General features: G+C 40.2%; 1 protein-coding gene across 10 annotated transcripts in view; it reads right to left on the bottom strand.

The window, feature by feature from the left end:
* GALNT9 (polypeptide N-acetylgalactosaminyltransferase 9) overlaps positions 1 to 21,999 on the bottom strand; it is a 199,759-nt gene that overhangs the window by 4,669 nt on the left and 173,091 nt on the right. For all 10 annotated transcript variants that reach the window (XM_025155561.3, XM_025155562.3, XM_046901218.1 and 7 more), the window contains 3 exons: positions 13,214 to 13,399; positions 9,631 to 9,768; positions 7,310 to 7,405 (listed from right to left, as the gene is read on the bottom strand). In XM_025155561.3, the coding sequence (XP_025011329.2) occupies positions 7,310 to 7,405; positions 9,631 to 9,768; positions 13,214 to 13,399 (420 nt within the window). The remainder of the gene's footprint in view (positions 1 to 7,309; positions 7,406 to 9,630; positions 9,769 to 13,213; positions 13,400 to 21,999) is intronic.

Raw genomic sequence — 21,999 nt, 5'->3', positions numbered from 1 at the left:
AGTGCTTTAGAACAGAGCCTGAGAACCTTGGTTTAGCAACGCGAGGTCTCTCATAGGACACAATACACAATATGCTCCCCACCATTCCCAGCCCAATATTTCGTGCAAAAGGGCAATCAAGAAGATGAAGTAATCAATATGTAAATCATACCCACTCAGCAGGAATTGATGGAACAAGGACACAATGTCAATTTGCTGTGCGGTTTGCTCTTAAGAGCTCTGTTAGAGGCCATCGATAGCAACAGCTCTAATTAGTTTTTGTAAATAAATGTTACTGAAAAAATCCAGTATCCAAAAATATAAAAGAAAAAGAAATCCTGAGGGAAATAACAAATTTGCTAACATATTCTTCAGGCCAACATAATAACACACTGAAGAATGACACTGATATTTCAGTTTTTGTGAGGTTTAACTGTTCTCAAATGTAGTGATGTGATAAATGCTACAGGCAGTCAATATGCTTCAGGTGACAGCCAGTTATTATTGTGGAGTAGTTTTCGTTTTTTAATAAGATTAAAGTTTTAGTGGGCACAGTGATTTGACATGTACAACACAACCGGTCATCAATTTTTACAAAGCAAGGGTCATTTTTACCTTTATTCCATTTTAAGTGATGATTTCACTTGTCTCACGTCATTCACAATAAAATGGCCCTCAAGAAAAGAAAATCTGTACGTAGGAGAGGTGAAAAATTGGTTTCTTGGAATCTCAGAGTGCCTGAATGTATTTTATTGCATTCATATTGGACAAAGGAAAAATACTGAAGGACAAAGAAAATATCTGTAGGTGGCTCCCGTCAAGCAGGGCTAATTGTCACAATGCGAATTTGTGATGGAAGAGAGCTGTTCTCTGTGCTCGCAGCAGGCTCCAGGTGTAAGGAGAGCTGGCTGCCCATTCACCTTCCCTGATGAAGGACGGCCAATTCCAAACCGTCTGTGCCGGATCCTCAAGATGTGATTTCCCTCTCCTACAGAATGGGCTGAGTTTAGGATGTTCATTTAGTGGGCTGTATCAACTGCCTAGCACATAACACTGAGATAACTGATGGAGTCCTCATTTATACACCGCAAACATCAAATCCTTCGTTACTGCTACTTTCCAGACAGATGAGGGAGAGTCTGCTGAGGGTGATTCCAGAGAGAAAATGCATGATGTTAATTTGGCAGCAGACCGAATGGAGGCACAGTGGCATTCCTTCCTGTGCCCTCCATTCTCCAGCTCACACAGTCAGAAATGCAGGTGGAAATGCAATATTGCTCTTTTCGTTCTCTAACTTACAGGTACTTCTTCCTTCCAATAAGTGTTCAGCATGGCTTTGTTCTGTGCAGGTTTGTTACAGCAGAATGATGCTCTAATCAGTCTGAAGTATCCACTTCTCATTTTAGTGTTTCAATCCAGAGGCATTCCACCAGCACAATATTTTACCCTATAAGTACTCAAGTGCAGCACACAGTAGCCAAAAGGCTATGCAATGGAGTCAGCTTCATGGCTGGGGTGCTGCTGCATGAAGACTGGAGCCACTGGAGAGGCACAGTTATCACCTGGGAGATTCACTGCCTGCCTAATCTTACTGCTGTTATGCGGCTGGAATTGCTTAACAGGAAAGGGAAAGCAGGTCAGCAATGCCTGGCACTTACTGGGTACTACTGGCTAGTGCATGAGACATCGCTGAGTCAATCAAAAATCTGAATTAGAGTCTAGCTTTCTACACCCATCCTTATTAACCTCAGAACAACCACGCTGTGAATAGTCATATCTTTCTGCTGGTAAAAAAGCCCTGTCTGCTCACTCCCAAACCAAATGCCCTCTGACAGAGTATGTGCTCATTTTCTCCACCTGCCATTCTGTTCAGAGCACCCGTGTGAAGCACAGAGTTAGGGCAGAGCCCACATCAGAGGGAGCAGAGGGATAAGCACAGGAGGATTCTGCTTGGCATGAACAGTGGCATTAGTTGAGGCACAGTCTCTGCACACTGAATCAAGACATTATTATTTTTTTTTTTTTGCCTATAAGGATACTGGAGACATATGCAAAAGAAGCTCAAACAAGCAAAGTGATTCAAAATACAAATGGACTGCTGACTCTGACACGTGAACTTGGTTTTTTCCCCTAAAAAGGAGAAAAAAAATCCCACATGCCTGTTTTTAAGTAGAACATGTCTACTTCACACTTCTAATAACCAATGAGTTCAAATGAACTGCAGGCATTGCTGAAAACTACACTTGTGGGTCTAAAAACACCACTGATCGGCCTGCTTGGCTTTGCCTTATCAAGACAACCAGGACCACCTTTTTATTGGGCGACCTGCTCTGTCAGATCGGTTTCCCTTGTGGTTCAGAAGGAGCACTGTTTTCTATACAGATATTAAAATGGTCTAAAATATTCTTTGTCTTTGGAATCTCTGTAGCCAGAGTTGCATTCCTCAGCATCACAGCAGCCACGTACCTCAGAAAGGCAGTGTTGTAAAGAAGCTGTCAATGCAGAAACTACTGCTGCTGCTTGAGCCCTGGAAATGGAAGGCACAGTAACTCTGCTCAGCTGTCTCCAATATTAAAAGTGGCAGTTGTGTGACAGCTCAACAGAATAAAAGATGGCTTGGCACAGGAAATTGATATCTATACAATGATGAGACAAATGGAACAGCATCAGCCTAATTTTCCTGAATCTGTACTTTCTGTTGAGAGTTCCAAAAGTTATAAAAACTTACACTCATCTGAAATAAAATACAGCAAAATTCTGACAGCGCATACAAACCATCGTGTCAATTCAAACCACATTATGTAGGAACGTTTTAGTGCCTGCTTCTGCAAAATCAGATCTGAAATTAAGGTTCATCAAAGTTCAAATTAAGATTCATTATATGATTAATAATGCCTCCCTCCGAAGACTTGATATCATCCCTTCATAGAGACAATATCAACTGCACAAATACAGTAAGTATTAAAACAAGTTGCTTGGCACTGCAGAATAGAAAACAGGAACTGGAATACAGAATCAATGAAATAATGAAAATTACTCTCGCTGTGTTCAAATTCAATCTCAAGTGTCACTTCCAGACTGGAAACGAAATGACAACCTCTGCATTTGCATTAGAACTGTGGGTGTGACGCATCATGCCTCCATTCCCTGTCAGCCAAAATCAAACGGCAGCCCCCCTTTATTGAGGCATATTCAAACCCAGTGAAAACAAACAAACAAAACCCCTGTACACAAGTCCTGATGGGCTGTGAGCCTTACATACCCACACATCCCCAAGCTGCAGAACAGAAATGCTTTTTTCTTAATGCCCCCTGTGACAATGAAGGACCTCACGTGCTGAAGCTAAGAGCTGTGTTCACTACTCCAGGATCTAATCCTGATGCTATCTGCTCTGCCTACGATAACACGGGACACTTTTCCTTTCCATTTTCAGAAATCTGAGCAGAATGGAAGAGATGTCAAGGTTGTTTACCAAAGTCACTACAACTCATTAAAGAAATAATAGGCAGTGATGGTGGTCCTCAGGAGCATAATCTGATAGGTAAATGTCAGCTCTTAATTGAAGGGTTTGACTTCAGAGAACCCATCCCTGCTGATTTCCAGTCAAGTGAGAAAAGCGTAGATCAGCAGGCAACTTTGGAGGAGACACACAGATGAGTCCAGTTGGCTTCCACAGGAAATGTAACCCAACAAAATAAAATCTTTCACAACCTCTCAGCAATGCGGGTTAAGGTGAGCTGTAAGCTGACGTTAATGAAACAGAGCCTGAAATGTCTTAAATATCCAGAACGCTTGTTGCAACAAACAGTTACCAAAGACACAGGTTGTTTTACAGAATGCCACCCACTGCTTCCGTTGAGCAATTTCCTTCCCATCTGTTGCCCTGCTCTGAGCAATGGGACATGCTATCCAGTGTGCTATGGAAAAACATAGCTCTGCCTAGAAAAATGTTAAATATCTGCCCTGAAGCAGCAGCTAAAATGAGGCCTTTCATCTGCTTTTATTCTATCTGTTTGTATAGCTGAGAGCTCCAGGAATCTGAGGATGGAAATCTCTCTCCCTTCCGCTTGATCTCAGCACAAGGAGTTCTCAGCACCATGGCTGCTGTGCGGTGTGAAAGGGAGAGCAGTGCGGGAGGGGGGGAGCCAGGCCCTGCATCCAGGATGCTGTTCGGTTCAGTTCTCTTTCACATGCTGCGTGATCAGCTCCACATCACAGCATTCCAGATAACCCCTGAGACAATGAATACTTCCACTGAGGCCATTGAATTGCTCTCAGATGATTCAACACCTGCGTGCCACTTTTGGGGTTGTTCTTTTTTCTTTCTTTTTTTTTTTTAAGCTGTTTTTAAAAACAAAAGGGTGTTGTCCAGTGCTGTAGACCCAGTGGGCATTACAGGTGATTGCATATGACAAGCCACTTCAGTTCCCCCAGTATACTCCCTTTTTTTCCTGCCAGTTTCTCTAGCTACGGATGGTGTTTCCCATTGCTATTTCAGGAGCATTTGCAAATCTTTTTTTCCTGAAAGGGATTAGACTCCAACCTCAGACCCTACAAACACATATCAAAATGACAATACTCCTCTGTAAAGTGAGTTCTGAAATCAACTTAGGCCAATGCAAAACCTGGTTTAGATATTCCTAACTGTTGGCTTACACTGATTTAACTCGAGTCAAATTCATGGTGTTACATTGATGTGAATGCAAGCTAAATGCATTCAAGGGCATTCACAGTAGACATAATCCCAGTCTGAATAAAGTAATTTAGAAGCTGATTTAAGTTGAAAATATGTGAACTATGGTGGTAAAATCTGATCTTGAGAATGCACACAAGGAAAGGCATTTTGTGCAGAGAGCAGTAGCTGGGCTATGGTTTTCTTTTTCACTTATATGGCAGGACACACCATTCAAAGGTGTGCAGTATGCATAGAAAATAGGAAGTTAAGAAGTAGAAGTGAAGAGCAACATATCACAGAATAAACAGTAACCTTATGCCTGTCTTAGCTTTCTTTAAACACTTGACTGACTTCTGCTGGTTTCGGTGGAACAATGCGTGTACTCAAATCACTGCTTATTTGCTTGTCAGACTTAAAGAGGATAAAAAAAAGGAACCAGGTTGTATCTGAATACCGAGAAGTTTCCAAACCAGTAGGACACATCAAGCACCACTGATAACCTGAACTGGTGAAAATGGAGTGCCATGTTAATATTCATTTATATTCAGTAGGCGTGTACAACTAACCCAAATCTCAACTCAGCAGGGGTATTATATGCCCTGTGCTTGCGATGAAAAATGTCAGAAACTGAAAGCTAAACATAACAGACAACTATGCTCAGCCAGGATGATTATAAGAGGGGCTTTAAAAATGTTTATTTAATATATTAAAAAGCTTGCTGTCAACACCTTTTATGCTATGTGCTTGAATATCCTTGATTAGGGTTTGTGCAGCTGTGGTTCTCATACTGAATTAATTTTGTAAATTGTGATGAGATGATAGAACTTTTCCAGCTGTGTAATCATTAATTAACTTGGCTGCATTTGAGTGGCTCCAACCCATACTTATCTGTGAAATACTCAACTTAGATAAAACATCACCTTTGCGTTCTGCCTGGTGTTTCTTACTGAGTGAAATGGAAACTGCTGCAGGATGACTTGGTAGATTAACTTCTTGCTTTACTCATACTTTTATAATTCTCACATGAAGAGATTACTTTGGATTTTAAGGGCTTGAGAAGACTGACTTTCTCTTTCTATGCTTTTATGAAATGCTAGTACATTGTGGCTGTTATTTAAAGGTGTTTTTGAGAATTTCAAATAGATGAGATATTGGAGACAAGTGGTGGAACTGAGCCAGAAGAGACTGAATTGATCACCACCCATCTTCAGTATTTTGGGAAGTGTATAATTTATGGATTGTTATTTGCACCTGAGGGGAGCTGCCCAGTTTGTTTGGCAATTATATACAGGCAATGACTTGTTCCTTAAGTTTTCCTCCAAAATGAACTGAAAGCTCAGTTGAAATGGATGAAAGAAACTGGTCAGAGCTAGATGCTCTCTGAGAGGTGAGTTGCTGTAGGCCCCAACATTTTAAGAATCACATTCAGGTTGCAAAATATGACAATAATCTATTTCGTTTTTCCTTTCAGTGCTAGCATGAATATATGTCGGAAAGGGACTGTTAAAAAAGACTTAAATTTGCAGCCTTCTGGTCAGAATTGGAATGGAGAAAGAGACTCAGCTCCCTGAGTGTCTCGATGTCTTTAACTACTCTTCTTGGAAAACTCATTTACATTTAATTAAACAACACTGTTTTGTTACCTTACTCATAGGCTGTCCCTTCTGCCTCTACTATGAAAGTGTCAGTCAAAAGTCCCATAATGTTTCCACCAAGGCTGGACATTTTGTCACTAGGAATTACTGTCTATCCTCTTTGCTCTAATGAGGTTTGACTCTTAACCACCTTCCAATTTACTACAGTAGGTGATATTTATATTTCACAACTCTTGTTATGCCTCCATGGCAATGTATCAGCCAGGACTCCAAATCAATATACGTAGGGTGAACTTCAGATAATTATTAAGTCCGTGATAAGGTCAGAGTTTATTTATGTGTGAGAACATTCATTAATGTAGTTTTGATTTGGACAGTACTTTAAATGAAACTAGAATTAGATTTTAGAAGTAGCTCACTTCTTAGATCTAAATAAGAACCAACTTGTATCTAAAACAACTAATATCATTATTAAGCAAGGAAAGAATAAATGTCAGTTCAAATTCACCAGACATCTGTAAGAAAATAATATTCACAGGGACCTAAAAAAACCCAAATGTTCAATTTTAGAAAAGTATTAATTTAAAAGATATTCTTAATTGCATTCAAAGTTACCATTAAATATGTGCTTAACTTTTTGCCTACCCCAGAAATCATATCAGCACCTTGCTAAAACATGTTTGTATAGGAACCTATTGGAGCAATCAACAGTTAATGTAAAAAGGTATGATTCCTAAAATAAGTCACGTCACAATGAGAAGATCTGCTCAGGCAAACAAACAGCCTAAATTTGACAATCATCAGTGGATCTGTCCATTGTTAAAACAAATTATCATGTTTTTTCTGTTTTCCTTATTAGCATCTTCAGTGTATGGAATTGCATGTTGTATGATCTGGGAAAAGGCATTCAAAAAGACTACATGGAAGTCAAAGATTTTCTTTTGCAACATGAAGAGATACTGCCAAACTCAACTTAAATGCAATAAATTACTTCTTGTTTCTTCTGAAAATTTCTTCAAGTTGCAGGTTTCTCAATAATTATGGGATTTAAATTATTTACCTGAGAGGACATTCCATGGCATGGATAAAGGATTGCTTTGTCATCCTCTTCAGCTCCCTGATCCAAGCAGTAGCCACTAGCTTTGCTGTTACGCACCTATAGCCCAGTCAGAAGGAAAACAGTCGTATTAGAAATTGTTCTGTAAGGTGCAAGTCCAATCCAGACAAAACTTAGTTGTACTACAACTACTGACACAAACAGTGGATAAAACTGTTCTCCTCTTCTCTGAGGAACACATTCTCCATGTATGACAGGACTCCAATAGTGCAGTTGCTTCAGCAAAAGACAGATCATTTGGACAACCTCCTGTCTTTACAAAATTATTAACTTTTTTAACTAGTCAGAGTTTTATTTTCATCAATTATTCAAGGATCATCAAAGCCCCATGAAATGCACTCCATAAACTCAGGCCAAATTTTGCTCCAAATTACCCTTGTGTAGAAAAAGATGTAGACCCTGCATGCTGACAATGAGACTTTTTCGAGCAGCAAAGGAACTGCCCAGGATGGTGTTGGCTGTGGCACACAAATAAAAATTTGCTCCTATGGTGTATATAAGAACAAAAAGAGCATATAAAACAATTTTATTTCAGTTGAGAGTGTACTGTCATTTACATCATTGCGAAAGGATACAGCAATGATGAGCAGCAAAGAAGGGCTTTAATATATTTGAAGGCTGGGTTCAGAGAACCAACCAAGGCAAAAATTTAAGCATCTCCTCAGACAAGAAGAGTTTACAAGTCCATAAAACTGTGCTGGAGCTCTTGTGAAATTACAGGCCTTTCTTTCTCTTCAGGCTACAGGTATTAACACACGTTTTGGACACAGAACATTTTTACAGATTTCTTAAATGAGAAGTTTTGAAACAGCCAACAAGTTGCTTTGAGTTTTGACTCAACAATTTGTCTGCTCACCCCTAAAGTGCAGGAATAGCTGCAGCTATTGGTGTGTTGGAAAATCAGTAAATAATTCTTTATATTATAGTGCATGAACAAAACAGGCAATCTGATGTGATAAGGGGGTTCCCTAGCAATTAAATTTCAGGAGGTTTATTTTATGACTCATACTATAAAGGCTAAAGAACATGAAGACAGCTTTATGACACAGCTTTAAAAATGTGAATTGAGTCACTAGGAAATATATTTTTATTACTGTTTCAATATGTTTCACATCTACTCAATACATTTATTTTCCTTAAAGTCTTGAAAATTCAAACACCTTCTCCTCCAGGAAAATACCCATAGGAGAAAATATTAATAGCAAGCTTTATATCATTTAGGATGAAGCCTGTAGTTTTTTCTAATTATTATTATGGGCATGTAAGAAAGAGAACGATTCCAGTTTGTACTAGTTAGATAGCTTGTGTGCAAAATCATGAATTTTAATGAATTGGACACTTGCATGGCTGAACTTCCTGTGTGAGTCGAGAACTTTGAATGCGACCACAGAACAGAAACAAACTTATTTTTAGAGCTCAGCTTCCTAACCGTCTGGTGTAATTGACACAGCATTGGCAGTTCTGCCAATATTCTTCTCAGTTAGCAGCATTTTCAGAGCTGACAGTTACTAATAGCTCGTGTTGAACTTACTAAATGTCTTTCCTTGGTTACTGCCAGAAATAGTTATATTAGGATACAGAGTGGTATTAGGCAATAAAACTTGCACTTGGTATCAATATCTGAAGGGCCTGACTTATTTTATATGAAGTCATTTAAATGGAACAGCAGGAAAGAATGTCCATGTAGTTGATGTGTGCAAATTCATTGCCTAATTCAAGTAGACAGTTAACACAGAATCTTATAAACACTGTCCTATATGTTTGTCCCAATTCACAGACCCATAGCAGCCCTCACCTTACAGGCACTTGATGAACTCTTAAAAAATTACAGAAGGCCTGTCTGACTGTAAAGATCAGCTTCAAGCATATACAGTGGTTTTGACTACTTAACGGGTGGAAAATAAATGACCCAGAAAGCTGACCTGAACCAAATCATCTACACATCTCCAATGCATTTGGATTCAACATTTTGTCAGGGTTAACTAACTTGTCCATTCCGCTATCTCACAGTAGGTGTTCCAGGGTCTTATTCATGTGCATGGGCAGAAATTAAAATACAGATTCTGAGCACAAAACAGGAGAATTATTTTTCTCTAATGGCTTTTTCTGATGAGATAAAAACTTGCCACATGGACTTGTGGCTTTTTATTCCCAACCAGGAGGATTTGCAAAAATGAATTAATGAAGCGAATATAGGCACCCACCGCTAGGATGAAAAGAATTGTCTAAGGCAGCCATCATGTGTTTTCAAAGACATACAGTACCTCTCCGTAAGTGACTGTGTTATTATAGACTCTCATTTCAGGATAGACGTTCTCCAAGTACCACTTAAAGCTCCGGCACTGCAGTCTCTGTCGCAGAGCTATTCTTTCAGAAACATCTCCAAAATCAACTCCAGGGTTCTATAAAATAGAAAAAGAATAGAGAAATTTCACCACATTGACTTCACAGTTGTTGGTTTTTTTTTTAACTGAAACCAAATTGGAGTTCATTTTGTACACCAAGCTGTATTCCCTTCTCTACTTTCTCTTTTGTAAGTAGCAGCTCATCAAACAGCTGCTGCTGAGAGCAGACAATAAATATTAATGCAAGTCAGTAGAAAAATAAGGATAACAAACAAGAAAAAAAACCCAAACATAAATCAAAATATGGAAAAAAACAATGTGAATGCTGTTAACATACAGCAATTATAAATGTTTGCAATCAAACCTGAACTCCTTTGCTTTCAGATTCATAACGAATTTAGCTGTAATTCTGATCTAAGATCTAGCAGCTTGATCATGGTTTAGACTATTAACAGCCTTGGGTATTCACGAATGTAAATGAGAACAGACCTGTTAAAACTTCAAAGCAGAGCTGCTCAAAAAGCAATTAAGCCCCATTAAACGTTTGCATAGACCAGCATTCAGTTTTTACTGGAACTGGAGCTCATTCACAGACTTAAGCTGTAAAACGCATTTAAACTCAATGCCTTCTTTGTAATTCTATTCCAGAATTTAATCACATTTGACTAAAAAATTCCATAAAACATATCAAAAAGCAATCGATATGATCAGACTCAACCATTTCAAAAAGACCAGGTCAGTTACTGTCTGTAGATATAAACCAGTACAAATCATCATAGTTCAACATCAAGACACTGATTACCTCATCTAAAAATCTTTTCTGACACTGAAAGAATTAAATGGACTGAAACTGGTGGCTTTTGCATGGATCTATCTTAAGAGCCTTGTACATAAATCTTTCTGGAGGAAATATTTGTTTTCCAAATGGTGTCTGATGCAAGGTTACAAGACAGCAGCAAGTCTTAGCTCAGGGTTTATTAGAATCCCCAACATATGCCTTGTTTTCAGGAGAGAATACAAGTGTAATACTGAACAGGTTTTTCCATTTGCCACATAAAGAGTTTGCTGTGCTCGCTGCTGCTTGCTGATGCATACTTTGTCATGAGCTCTCTATGCAGCATCCATTCAAATGAATGTTAATTTATGTTCTACTTCAGGCTAAATGGAAGGAGAGCAATTCTCGGAGGCACTGAGTACAATAAATCATTCAATACAAGATTTATTTATCATAAAAATTGTCGAGGAATAGATTGTAAACAGGGCATACCAAATATTTGGCAAAGTGCAATAATGCCGCGCTGACCTGCTGGTGGAGGCTGTAGGGCTATGGGAATAAGTCTGCAGGTGTGTCCAGCGATCAGCCACTAATCAGGTACACCCTCAGTAACTTAGAAGGGAAAAGATGGTGTGTGTTATGGAAGGGTTAATCTGGATGGATTTTGGTGATACAGAACACATGTATTTTACTTGTCTCTCTTCTATTCTATAATGAAGAAATGTAACACCTTGCTTGCTAGGCTATTTCTACAGATTACAAGAGCGGCAAATTGAGCAGCTATGAAAATGCTGTGCCTTGTTCCATACTAACTGCAGTCATTAAGTCAGGGTTACTGCATGATGGTACAGGAATGAGGTGCCCACACAGTTTAGCATGCAGACACATCCTTTTTACCCCAGCAGTAAGGTTTCTAGTTTTCTCACTGAAAGTTTTTCTTATGGCTTTGACCAGTAAAGTACTTAGGTCAACGAGATTGAGTACTACAGCAGAGTAACTCTGTGGACACTAACATGCTAGCTTCCTTTTCCTGAAAGCTAATGGGGTTATTTTTATGATGTACATTTTATCAATCAATTTATTTTATGGAAAGTATATTTTAATGTTCAATACTTCTGCTGATTTTATGCCTTTGTATATAGATGTGCCTATTTTTTTAAAACACTGTTGAATGGCTCAGTGCAGAAAACTACATCAATAAGTAATCTCAGAGAGATTAAAGGAAATTACGTTTTGGTGTAAATGCTTATTTAAATGTCTTTTATATTCTTAGAATTCATTTGCAGAAAGCATCAAGGAAACAAATTTACAAAGATTATTTCTCTTTCACCTTCCCGCTAGAAACTTACCGCTTGTTCAAATGGATGCAGGCAGGGCCAAAATGCCCCCAAAAGCTTAGGTGAGCCCTGCTTTGTCTTCCTCCTACTATCACAGAGATGTTGTGTTAGGCAGTATTGCCTTGCTAAGGTGAGATAATTCTCTGCAATTAGTTCTCATGCTGAAAGTAGCAACCAAAACCCACCTTCACAGAGACCTAACTTTCAACACAACACAGAATGCCCAATACTAAACAGCAGTAATTAAAATCCAGATGGGTGTGAACATGTAACATTCAGACATCACAGAGGAAAATGAAACATTACTCCTTTAGGTATATGTATTTTCAAAAACATGACAGAAAGTAATTAAAATGGGTTTTGATATATTATCTAGTTATCAGAGCACAAGTAGGTATTTAGGACAAAACTAAATCTGGTGAAATCTTTGCCAGGACTCCCATGACTTTGATGGACTCTAGGTCATAACTGTGAATATTCACAGTGATACAGCTGGACTGGCATATTTTTTGGCTCAGAGAGAAGCATTTTCTGTTTCCATTTACTTCAAACCAACCATCTTTGGCCAAATCCTTCATATAAGGGTTAGCAAAACTGTCCTTACTTACAGAATGTGTATGCTTCCCCTCAGCTGCTCTCCCTATGCCCCTTCACATGAATAATTTGGATGCAAATATCACTAAAAGATACAACAGCAGTCAGCTTCCCCTGACTGTGCTATACACGTATCTCTTCTCTTGAAGAATTATGCTCTGTGGAGATGTAGCATGAGATATACTTCCAGAATCAAGTAATAAATTGAACCTACAGTTTATCTAATATTTATATTACATGGATTCCTGGGGGTCCCCACATGCCATTAACAATTCACATGCACAGTAAGAAGCAGAACGTGTCCACATTGCATCTCTCACCCTGTAGAAAATAAAGCTAGTTAATGTGGGATTCTTTTATTGCACACATTGTTTTTTATCCTGGTGAGGTCCGCGGAGTCTCATGATGAATCATGATATTTATTTATGGACATTTCTCTAGTCCTCACTACTGTAGCATATGAACACCTCAAAGTTTAATGACATCCTAAATTAAGGACTATCTCTGAGGAAGCGCATAAACCTGAAACATCATGCTCCAGTTAAATTGTAAGTCTGTGTCACCGCTCCAGAGCCTACAAAACTTACACTGAGGAAGAAATATAGGAAGCAAGTTTATGACAGAAGTCTCTGCCCTGAGCATTCACCAGCACAGAAGAACTCTTCCTCCAACTCTTTGCCCACTGCATGCAGTTGTAGTAATGACTTCACCTCAAATTGCTTACTAGGAACAACTATTCAGGCTCTGTTCAGGACTAGTGTGGCCCATACTTACTGCCTTACATCCCCATACTTACTGCCATGGGGATGTTCCACGCCATGTAAACATGGGACTTGAAGTCATCCATCCAGACCTCTGCAGCCCGTAGGGCATTGCGCTTTGCATAGTAATCAATATCATTGTTGTAGGGTTTCTTTGTGCGTTCGATGTGTGCCACACGAGAGCAGGGTAGCACCTCCATACTTCCTCCACATTGCCAGACCTGGGAGAGTTTGAGGAAAAACAAACAAATGATTTTTCTTTCTTTCTTTTTTTTTTTTGCTTTATAAGTTGATACAACTGCTCCAATTAGGAACACATACAGTGTTCCCTCATTTGAGATGGGTACTGCTGAGTAATTCAGAGCGACTGCTCTGAGGGTGAAACCCCTCTTACACTCATTGACTAAAGATGAATGCTGCTGTCTGTGTTGGATACACAGGTTTAGGTGCCATAAATAGCCAAGTTCCCCATAATGTCACTGTTCTTGGAACTATTAGGAAGATGACAAATTACAAGGTGGTAACCTGTGTCATGTAGACTAATTTAACCTAGTCCTTCTTAGTGAAAATACCTCTGAGCTGAAGAAGATGGATAAAAGGGGCTGAGTGTGGACCATACCAACCCATCTGGATGCCACTGTACTCATACAGTGCAATTTTTCCCTGTTGATTATTTACAGCCTGAACTCCATGGTGGGAAACAAAGAGGAGATACCCCTCAATCAGTGAGGCTGGAGTCATGCAATGAATACCCTCGGGTTCCAATGCTCTCAGGTCTGCACCTGATACTATAGTCTAACTGAAATAAATAAAATATATTAAAACTTTAAAAATAATCTATTGCTTTCCAAGGCTTCCCTTTACTGCATGTAAGAACTCATTTCCAAACCAGATGCACTCCAGAACAATTCTAGGGCTATTCTCCCCCCAGCCTGCCTTCTCATGGGCAGAGATAAATTGCTCAGGAAGCAGAGATAAAATCGTCTCTTCCAGTTTGTATTTTTTTAAATACATTGTTAGATAATACTTATTCGCTGCTTTCTGAGCAGTCCTACAGTAAATCAGTGGCCACAGGAGTTTGCACTTGATAAATGAAAAACACCAGAAAACACACTGCTCATAAATTTGGACTGGCATATGCTGAGGGTTCCCAGTGCAAAGGGGAAGTGCTGTGAGAAAGAAAGGAATTAATTGATTCTCATGATGAGAAGGGCAGATAAGCAGTACGCTCCAGCATACCGCTATTCGCCCAGCCCATCCCGCATACAGCTTTTTAATACACTGCTCGTTTTTCTTTCTCTTGATATGGTTAATGACCTTGTAATTTTTATTTTTATATTTTGGTACCAAGGGCAAATACATTATCGGAACAACAGATTTATTGCCTTCAAATGCCTGTGCTCGTGCAAACCTGAAAAGTGCACTAAACTGCAACATTAAAGAAAATACTTCAGCTCATCTACAAATTCAACACGAATAGTTATTTACCAGTGATAAATTCCCCCCAGAAGAAATCCACAGGGAACTGAGACACCTAGCTTTGAAGGAAGCAGGGCAGAAAATAAAAGAAAAAGAAATAGAGAAAGAAGAGAGGCCAGCAGCAGCCCCAGGCCAGCTAAGGCTCCCGCTGTCAGCCCGGTGCTCAGCAGTCAGTGCAGATCTGCGCCGTGCTGTGACCGCCCCATCTGCGGTCGTCTAAATTGCTTTACATTTACATTCCGTCAGCTCTTTCCCTCCCCTCTCAGCCCCTTTTTCCTCTTTAAGGTGACAAAATGTGTTACGGAGAGAAAAGGAATGAAACAGCCTCTGACAAAGGAGACAGCTAGGAAATATCCAAGGAAATTTTGCTTCCTATGAAGCTGCCAATTCTCCTTGGATGACTTGTTTTTTTCCTGGGAATGTGCAACTCTTAACACAAGTGGGAGATGTTTGCTTGGATAAGGATGACATCCCTAATCCCTGCACAGCACAGGGGATGGGGAGGCACGTAAATCCCTGGGCAGCAGCAGGCCACACAACACCAGGCCACCATCTATCCATGTACCGGGCAAGGCGGATACAGGCGGCAAAGTTGCCCTGCTGCAGCTGATAAGCAGCAAGAACAGAAAAGCAAACAGTGCAGCTGGCACAGCCCAGGGACTTGGCTTTGCCTCCATGAGCATCACACTGTGCAGTGTTTTAAGACATGATCAAGTAATTCCAAGAGACACTCAATTTATTTGCTAATTGTAGTTAATTTCTAATTTTGGCATTGGTCTTTAGGCTGCTATAAACAAAATTGATAGCAATATAAATGTTACCATAGCTGTGTTACCTTAGCATTTTTACTGCTAATTATCTCAATCAACTTTTCTATAAACAGACATATTAAGTATTAAGAAGAACAAGTACTCACATCAGGGATAAATTACACGTGGAATGATAATGTTTGTGGTTTGTGCTACAATGATTTACTCATGCTAATTATTAGCTATTCCTATACACCTGAGAGATGGCTGCCCTACAGTGTAACTATTATATTATACTGATATAGAATATTTTTATTGTATGTAATAGATTTATATTGTATAATATAAAGCAGTCAGTTAGACACTATATCCTATTTGTCATAGAAAAACCAAGATGAGACATAGAGTGTCTTGTTTACCGTGGCCTAAAGCTGTGCGTTACCAAAGTTCTCTGAGGGCAGCTAAGGTACAAGGCTTTAAGAGGCTGTAAATCCCCATGCTCCCATTGTTGAATTGCTGCCAGACAAGAAGAAACTTGGTTGTGCAGACTGTTACCATACAATGCACAGCTGTGTTGTAGCAGCTATGTGTTTCATCCTTCTCCAAGAGCCAGTGGCACCTTCAGCAGTCTTTTGCTGAAAGGAAAAATCACTTGTTGGCATCTTCCAGCAGTAAGAAAGCAGTGAGAATCAGCGTTGCAATCTGCACGTGGCAGCAAGGTCCCCTCGGTTCTGCTGTGCCCAGCAGGGCATGTTACCTGCCCATTCTACAGTGGTTTCTGCCAGAGGCAGTGCTTCAGAGGTGGATGTTCAGCACATCCTTGAGCTAGAAGTGGACTCTGATGTTTTATAGAAAAAGTGCTGACCTCCACCTGAGCAGCACTCCGTAGGAATAAACTCTCAGATTTCAGACTTTCTTTTCCGCATGAAGCCAACAGATGAGATGGAAAGAGATTTTAAAGCAGCTCAGATATCCATATCCGTGTTTTATAATATCCCAGCGTGGGAATTCTTACAAGATAGGGATCTCAGGTTTTCTTCCATTTTCAATGCAAAGCCTGTCAAAGATGGGTGTCCTCCAGACCTCACCCCACCCCCACGACTGGACTGGAAAAGATTTTCCTGTCACGAAAGAATTTTCAAAGCTTTCAGAAATCTTGCTGACCTAAACTGTCGAGAATTATGTAAGTGGTTCTTAGTGGTAGGAATGCAGGCACTCTGTCATCCCTAACCCTCCTCTGCTCCCATCCAAATCCCAAAATATTCTGCTAAATTGAACCAGTGATGATTCTGTGATGTTCTGTGTTAAAAGCTTGTTTAGTATAAACATATTTTAAACTGAAAGGTCAATTTAAACCAAGTCCCCCACATTTTGATTGCAAAAATAGCAAAGCCCAACATTTTGACAGCATTAAGAGATGTACTTGCTCTGAATTAGAAATTTCATCAAAATGCAGCCTTCTCCACAGGAGCATTTTTGTTTTAATTTATCAGCAGGAAATGCCCCGAAAATCTGTCCATTACATTTGAAGGAGGCCAGCGGGCTCTTAGCCCATCTCAGTGCACAAATGGCCTGGAGATGGAGATGCCTTAAACCGTTGCTATAGATAAGGAGATCTGACAGTGTTTACATTGCAGTTCCTCAAGGTGAAGGAAGTCTGAGCACTTTCTGATACAGCTGCAGCACCTGAAGGGCAGAGGATGCACAGTGTGGGCAGTACAGTCCTAACAGGTACAGCTTCTTAAACACCACCGTGTAACATAAAATCCATCTGTATGCAGATATGGGAAAATGTCTGCCCTGATGAAAGAAACCTTTTAACGTTAAAAACACGCATAGGAAGATGATGATGTTCTTTTGGCCTCTCTCTGGTCAGCCATGCACCACTGAGGTCTAAATCAGGAAGCATCCTTCAAACTAAATGTGAGTAGTATCAATAAGGTCTTTATTCACCCAGTGTGCAGGAGCCCTCCAGTTATCCTCCAGTCCTTAATGGATGTGTCAACTCTTTTAATGCACACTCTAGTGACAAAAAATTAGCATGAATATAGCACACTTATGGTTCTTGCATCCCTGTTATTGACAATTTACATAGCTTGCTGAAAATTGATATTTCAGAGTAATTTATAGCCTGACATTTTCTTTTTTCTAATGGGGTTTTATGGCTTTTCTTTCCTCTTTGTATTCTCAGTGCTGACTAGAGTGTCACATTTAATCAGAAGTGCTAGATAAAGTGTTCTTTCTCTGCTTTTCAGTCCACATTGGAAGCTATCTGAAACTAAGAGGCTGTCATAATCAAACAGCTCACATGGAAAAATTAATCACATGGTCTCATGTTGTTCACTGACAGCATTTTTGTGATCAGCTTTAAAAACATTCATAATTATGGCTTAGAAACATCCCAACGATTGGATCTCAGAATAGACTGTGCTATTTAATGGGGCACTTACAAAGCAAGAAGTCTTTCCATGCTGGGACAGAACAGCTTACATCAGAAAGACTTTTGGCTGCCAAAAACAAAACTGAAAAAGGCAGAAATCCCATCTCAAAATTCACAGATTAAATGTTTCGTTAACAATTACAGGATAAATATCTGACCGATGCTTGCACACTAAAGGACCTAAATGGGTCCTCCCTCACTTGACTGATCACAACACTTCCATCACAGCCTCTGACTTCATGATTTCCACTCCTCCTAACAGCAGTTTATAGATAATCTGCAAGCAGTGGATATATAGGGAGTGAGACAAGATCTCATGCATAAAAGCTATTTCTGTCTCCAGAATAGTGTTATCACATAGATGTGTAAATACCCAGTCTCTGCTGCTCCTGCTGCCTCGTGGAGCTGGGAACACACAGCAGCATTTGCAGACTGCAGATTTTGGAGGGCTGAATTCCATGCGGGGCACTCATGTTTTTTCTTGGCTCATGCAGTTTCTACTGCATAATCTTAGAGCACAGTTACAGAGGATAAAGTGGATGCAGTCATAGAACTTCTGTGTGTTTGGCATCAGCATTATCTAATTACTGCTATTATTATTTCGGTTGCCCCATATGAGTGCTTGGAATCTGGCTGCTTTTTCTGAAACTTATTTTCCAGGACACGTCAGATCCTCTTGCAGAGTAACCTACAGTGAGGATTCATGGCAGGTTCAAAATGGAACTTTTTTGTCCATAGGGAAGTCAGAAATTCATTTCATAGATACTTGACTAACCTTTAGAATCTGTTAGAATTGATTGGGGTTTGACCTCTTTGTTTTATCCCCCCTGGATTTTCTAATATTTGCAGATGAGTTGCTATTTGAGAAAAAGGCAGTGGGACCGTGATGGTCTTGCAATGAGACATTCAACTGATGAACAATTTAAAAATCTCTCTGGTGGCTCTTCAAGGAGCAGATTTAGAGGGTGTCCTTGGGATGTTCTTAGAGGTGATGCAGGCCCTCATGCCAGCTAAGATCCCAGGTGTGACAGCACTGAGAAGTTAAAACCCTCCCACTAACCCTCTTATAGAAGAGAAACAGATGAGTGTGAAGAAATCAAAATGTGTTCCAGAGAAACTCACACTCAGCAACTGCTATCCTGCTGCAAAGATAAATTCTGGGTGTAAAGAATGAAGTCTGATAATTTCACATGCTGGCTGCAATGGGAGTGAGAAGGTAAGATTTAAAATTATATTAAAATGCCCCATTATCCTTGAAGCACTAATCTGATCTTCATAAATCCACATTTTGCACAGTTTTGCAAAGGATATTGCACCTCTGACACTGGCCTGTCTGGGGAAGAAGCTGATGCTTTTCTGTGCAGAATTCCCTCCTGTAACATGCTGCAGACTCTCAGCACCGCCTTAGTGATGGTGGATGGAAATGGCAAAAAGCCTTCAGAGAAACAAGAGTGGGCTGGTGGTGGGAGGGCAGAGCACGTGCCATGCTGCATAGGCCATGCCTTGGGTACAGACATCAAATAAGCGTTAATTGGGATGTCAAAGACTAAAATAACATCTCAAATGGAGATGATGATCCACTACCGCCACTTAGGGAGCAAAATGATGTGAGATGGCAACTTAACACCTTCCTGCTGCAAAGCAGGCAGCCTCGCAGGCCTGGGCTATGGGAAATGCTGGCATGCTGTGTTGCCAGCTGTAGGTATGGCTGTTTTTGTGCCGCCGAGCTTGCCGACAGAATCGCTTATGGATGACGTTAAGGTCTGACAGGAGTGGAAGCACTGAGGGATGGGAATGGGGAAAGGACAGTCTATCCAAGGGCAAGTTTTGATTTTCAGAGAACTCTTTTCCTTAGCAAATGGATGAACGTTGGCACCTCAGAGTGCTCCAGGAGATGTTCACAGTCCTTATCACATAACTAACAGGCACGGGAGATTGCTTTGAGATATACCCTTTAGCTGCACAAACTAGTGATAACTGCTCTGCTTTCTCTGAATGCTCCTCAGCTCTGAAAGAGGCTGCAGATGTCTGCTGGTGTAATACCAGATAATGTCATTTTCTGCTGCCCCAAACATTTTTGCTTGCACAAAGCAGATGCAGTTGGGTATCTCCAGTTTGGTTTGGTAATTGTCTCAGCCAGATGCTCCTCATAATATATTCTTTCAGAATACACTTGATGAAAATAATTTTCTGCATTTTTATGAATTTTCTCAACTTTTTTTCCCGAATCAATAGAACCACTGTCAGGCACTTCTGCAAATCTGTCAGTGCAGCCACTGTTTGCACAGTAACTGTTAAAATCCAACAAATTGGCCTCAGAAAAACACAATCCACGTGGGATTCATGAAACGGCATTAAAGACCAGCCAGTCATCCTTGTTCCTCACTTCTCATTCGTATGATTGTTTTAGGTTGCTCCTTCTCATTTATCCCAAAAGACCACAGAGAAAAGTCTCCTTCTAAATTAAAGTCTCAGCAAAGGATAAAGCCATACATTAAGCTTACACCAGAAAATCTGCAGCTGAGCTCCTGCAGCATTTAAATTCTTAAGGAAATATCTGTTCTGCCACACTCCCAGCTTTACCAGCCTGCAGCCCAAACACCAAACAACACTGACTGAAAAGCCTCAAAAGCTTTTCAAGGAAGAAGAACCAGTGTACAACACTGTCTGAAGTCCAGTGCTCATGTGGACACTGCCTAAAAGAGGCTCAAGACATGATCAGCTGAGCGTGACATAGATTTCAAATTTAAACTCAGAAATTAAAAAAACAACAACAACAAAAAAACACATTATATCCTAAGTGTGGAGTCGATCATATGATCATATCAGGGGATGTGGCAGCTGAACTCAGAACCAGAGAGTGGTGGTCATGACTGGAGGACACCTGCTCCAACCCCCCAGCTCAAGCAGGGTTAGCTACAGGAGGCTGCCCGGACCACATCCAGATGGTTTTGAATATCTCCAAGGATGGAGGCTCCAGGACCTCTCTGGATAATCTCTCATCATTCTGATTTCAATCAACTTTCTTCAGAATGGCAAATGGAATGGTTTCCACATTATTTAGGATGCTTAGGCTAGTACATCTGGGAGATAAACTACTTTTAACCTTGCAGTAAGGGCAGACAGCAAGCACATTACTCAAAGGTGCCTTTTCTGACAAAGACATTAGCCAAAAACTAGGCAGAACCTCTACTAACTTCAATCATTACCTAAGCTAACTCGGGATGAAAGCAAGAGGCACAAGCTCAACTTTTGATTTATTTTTAAATGAAAGACAGTTCTCGGTGTTCTTGTGTAATATCATTAGTCCCCATTTTCATTCTTTTGCTAAAGGAATAATACTTACTGCACATTGAACCTCCAGTAAAAAGCCTGAGAAATGATAAAATGCTTCCTGGCACTTCAGCTAAGACCAGAGGGAGGAAGAAAAGACAAAGTGGAATTTATTGATGCTTCCATTACAATAAAGTCATTCTTGAATAAAGAAAATATTTAAACAGACTGCCTAATGAAGTGATCACAAAGGGTCCTTTCAAAGGAGCCTAAGTGGAGTCGTCCTCATTTGTTTTCTCTTTCCACAGCAACCCCTTAAACGATCTTTGCATATTGTCTGCACTAAATCCTGCAGGGTTGCTATTTTATTTTAAAGAAAAAAGCTTTTAGGCTGCAAGGGATTCATTCAGCAAGAGCTATTATGCTTATTGTGACTCTGCTGCAGAGCCAAGGGATTTACTATGTGCTCATTAGATCTTACTTTGTTCCAAAACAAGTTTTTACAATGCAAATTTTAGCACGCCAATCTACTCAGAATAATACATTCAAACAAAGGCTATTGCAAGCAAAAGCTTTCTCTAATGCAGAAGCACTACAAACTCAGATTAATTACTAATATTTTAGACCACAAAGTCATCTGGGCTGTCAGTCTGAATACAGCTTTGAACGCGTTTATGAGAAGCCACAGAGATTCAGTGTTCCTAATGGGCACAGAGAAATGCCGTGGTCAGTCACAGGGCTCAGAGGCCACGTTATGAAGCCAGCACAGATGAGGCACACTTGCCAGCTGGCCTCTCAGTGGCTGACTACACAATGGTTGATTGGTCAAGTGCTGGCACCTGAAGTGGAGAAGCCTGGCCAGCAGAGGTGCTCATTCACC

The sequence above is a fragment of the Gallus gallus genome, chromosome 15, assembly GCF_016699485.2.
Source record: "Gallus gallus isolate bGalGal1 chromosome 15, bGalGal1.mat.broiler.GRCg7b, whole genome shotgun sequence".
Classification (NCBI taxonomy): domain Eukaryota; kingdom Metazoa; phylum Chordata; class Aves; order Galliformes; family Phasianidae; genus Gallus; species Gallus gallus.
This window is presented reverse-complemented; position numbering and strand designations above follow the sequence as displayed.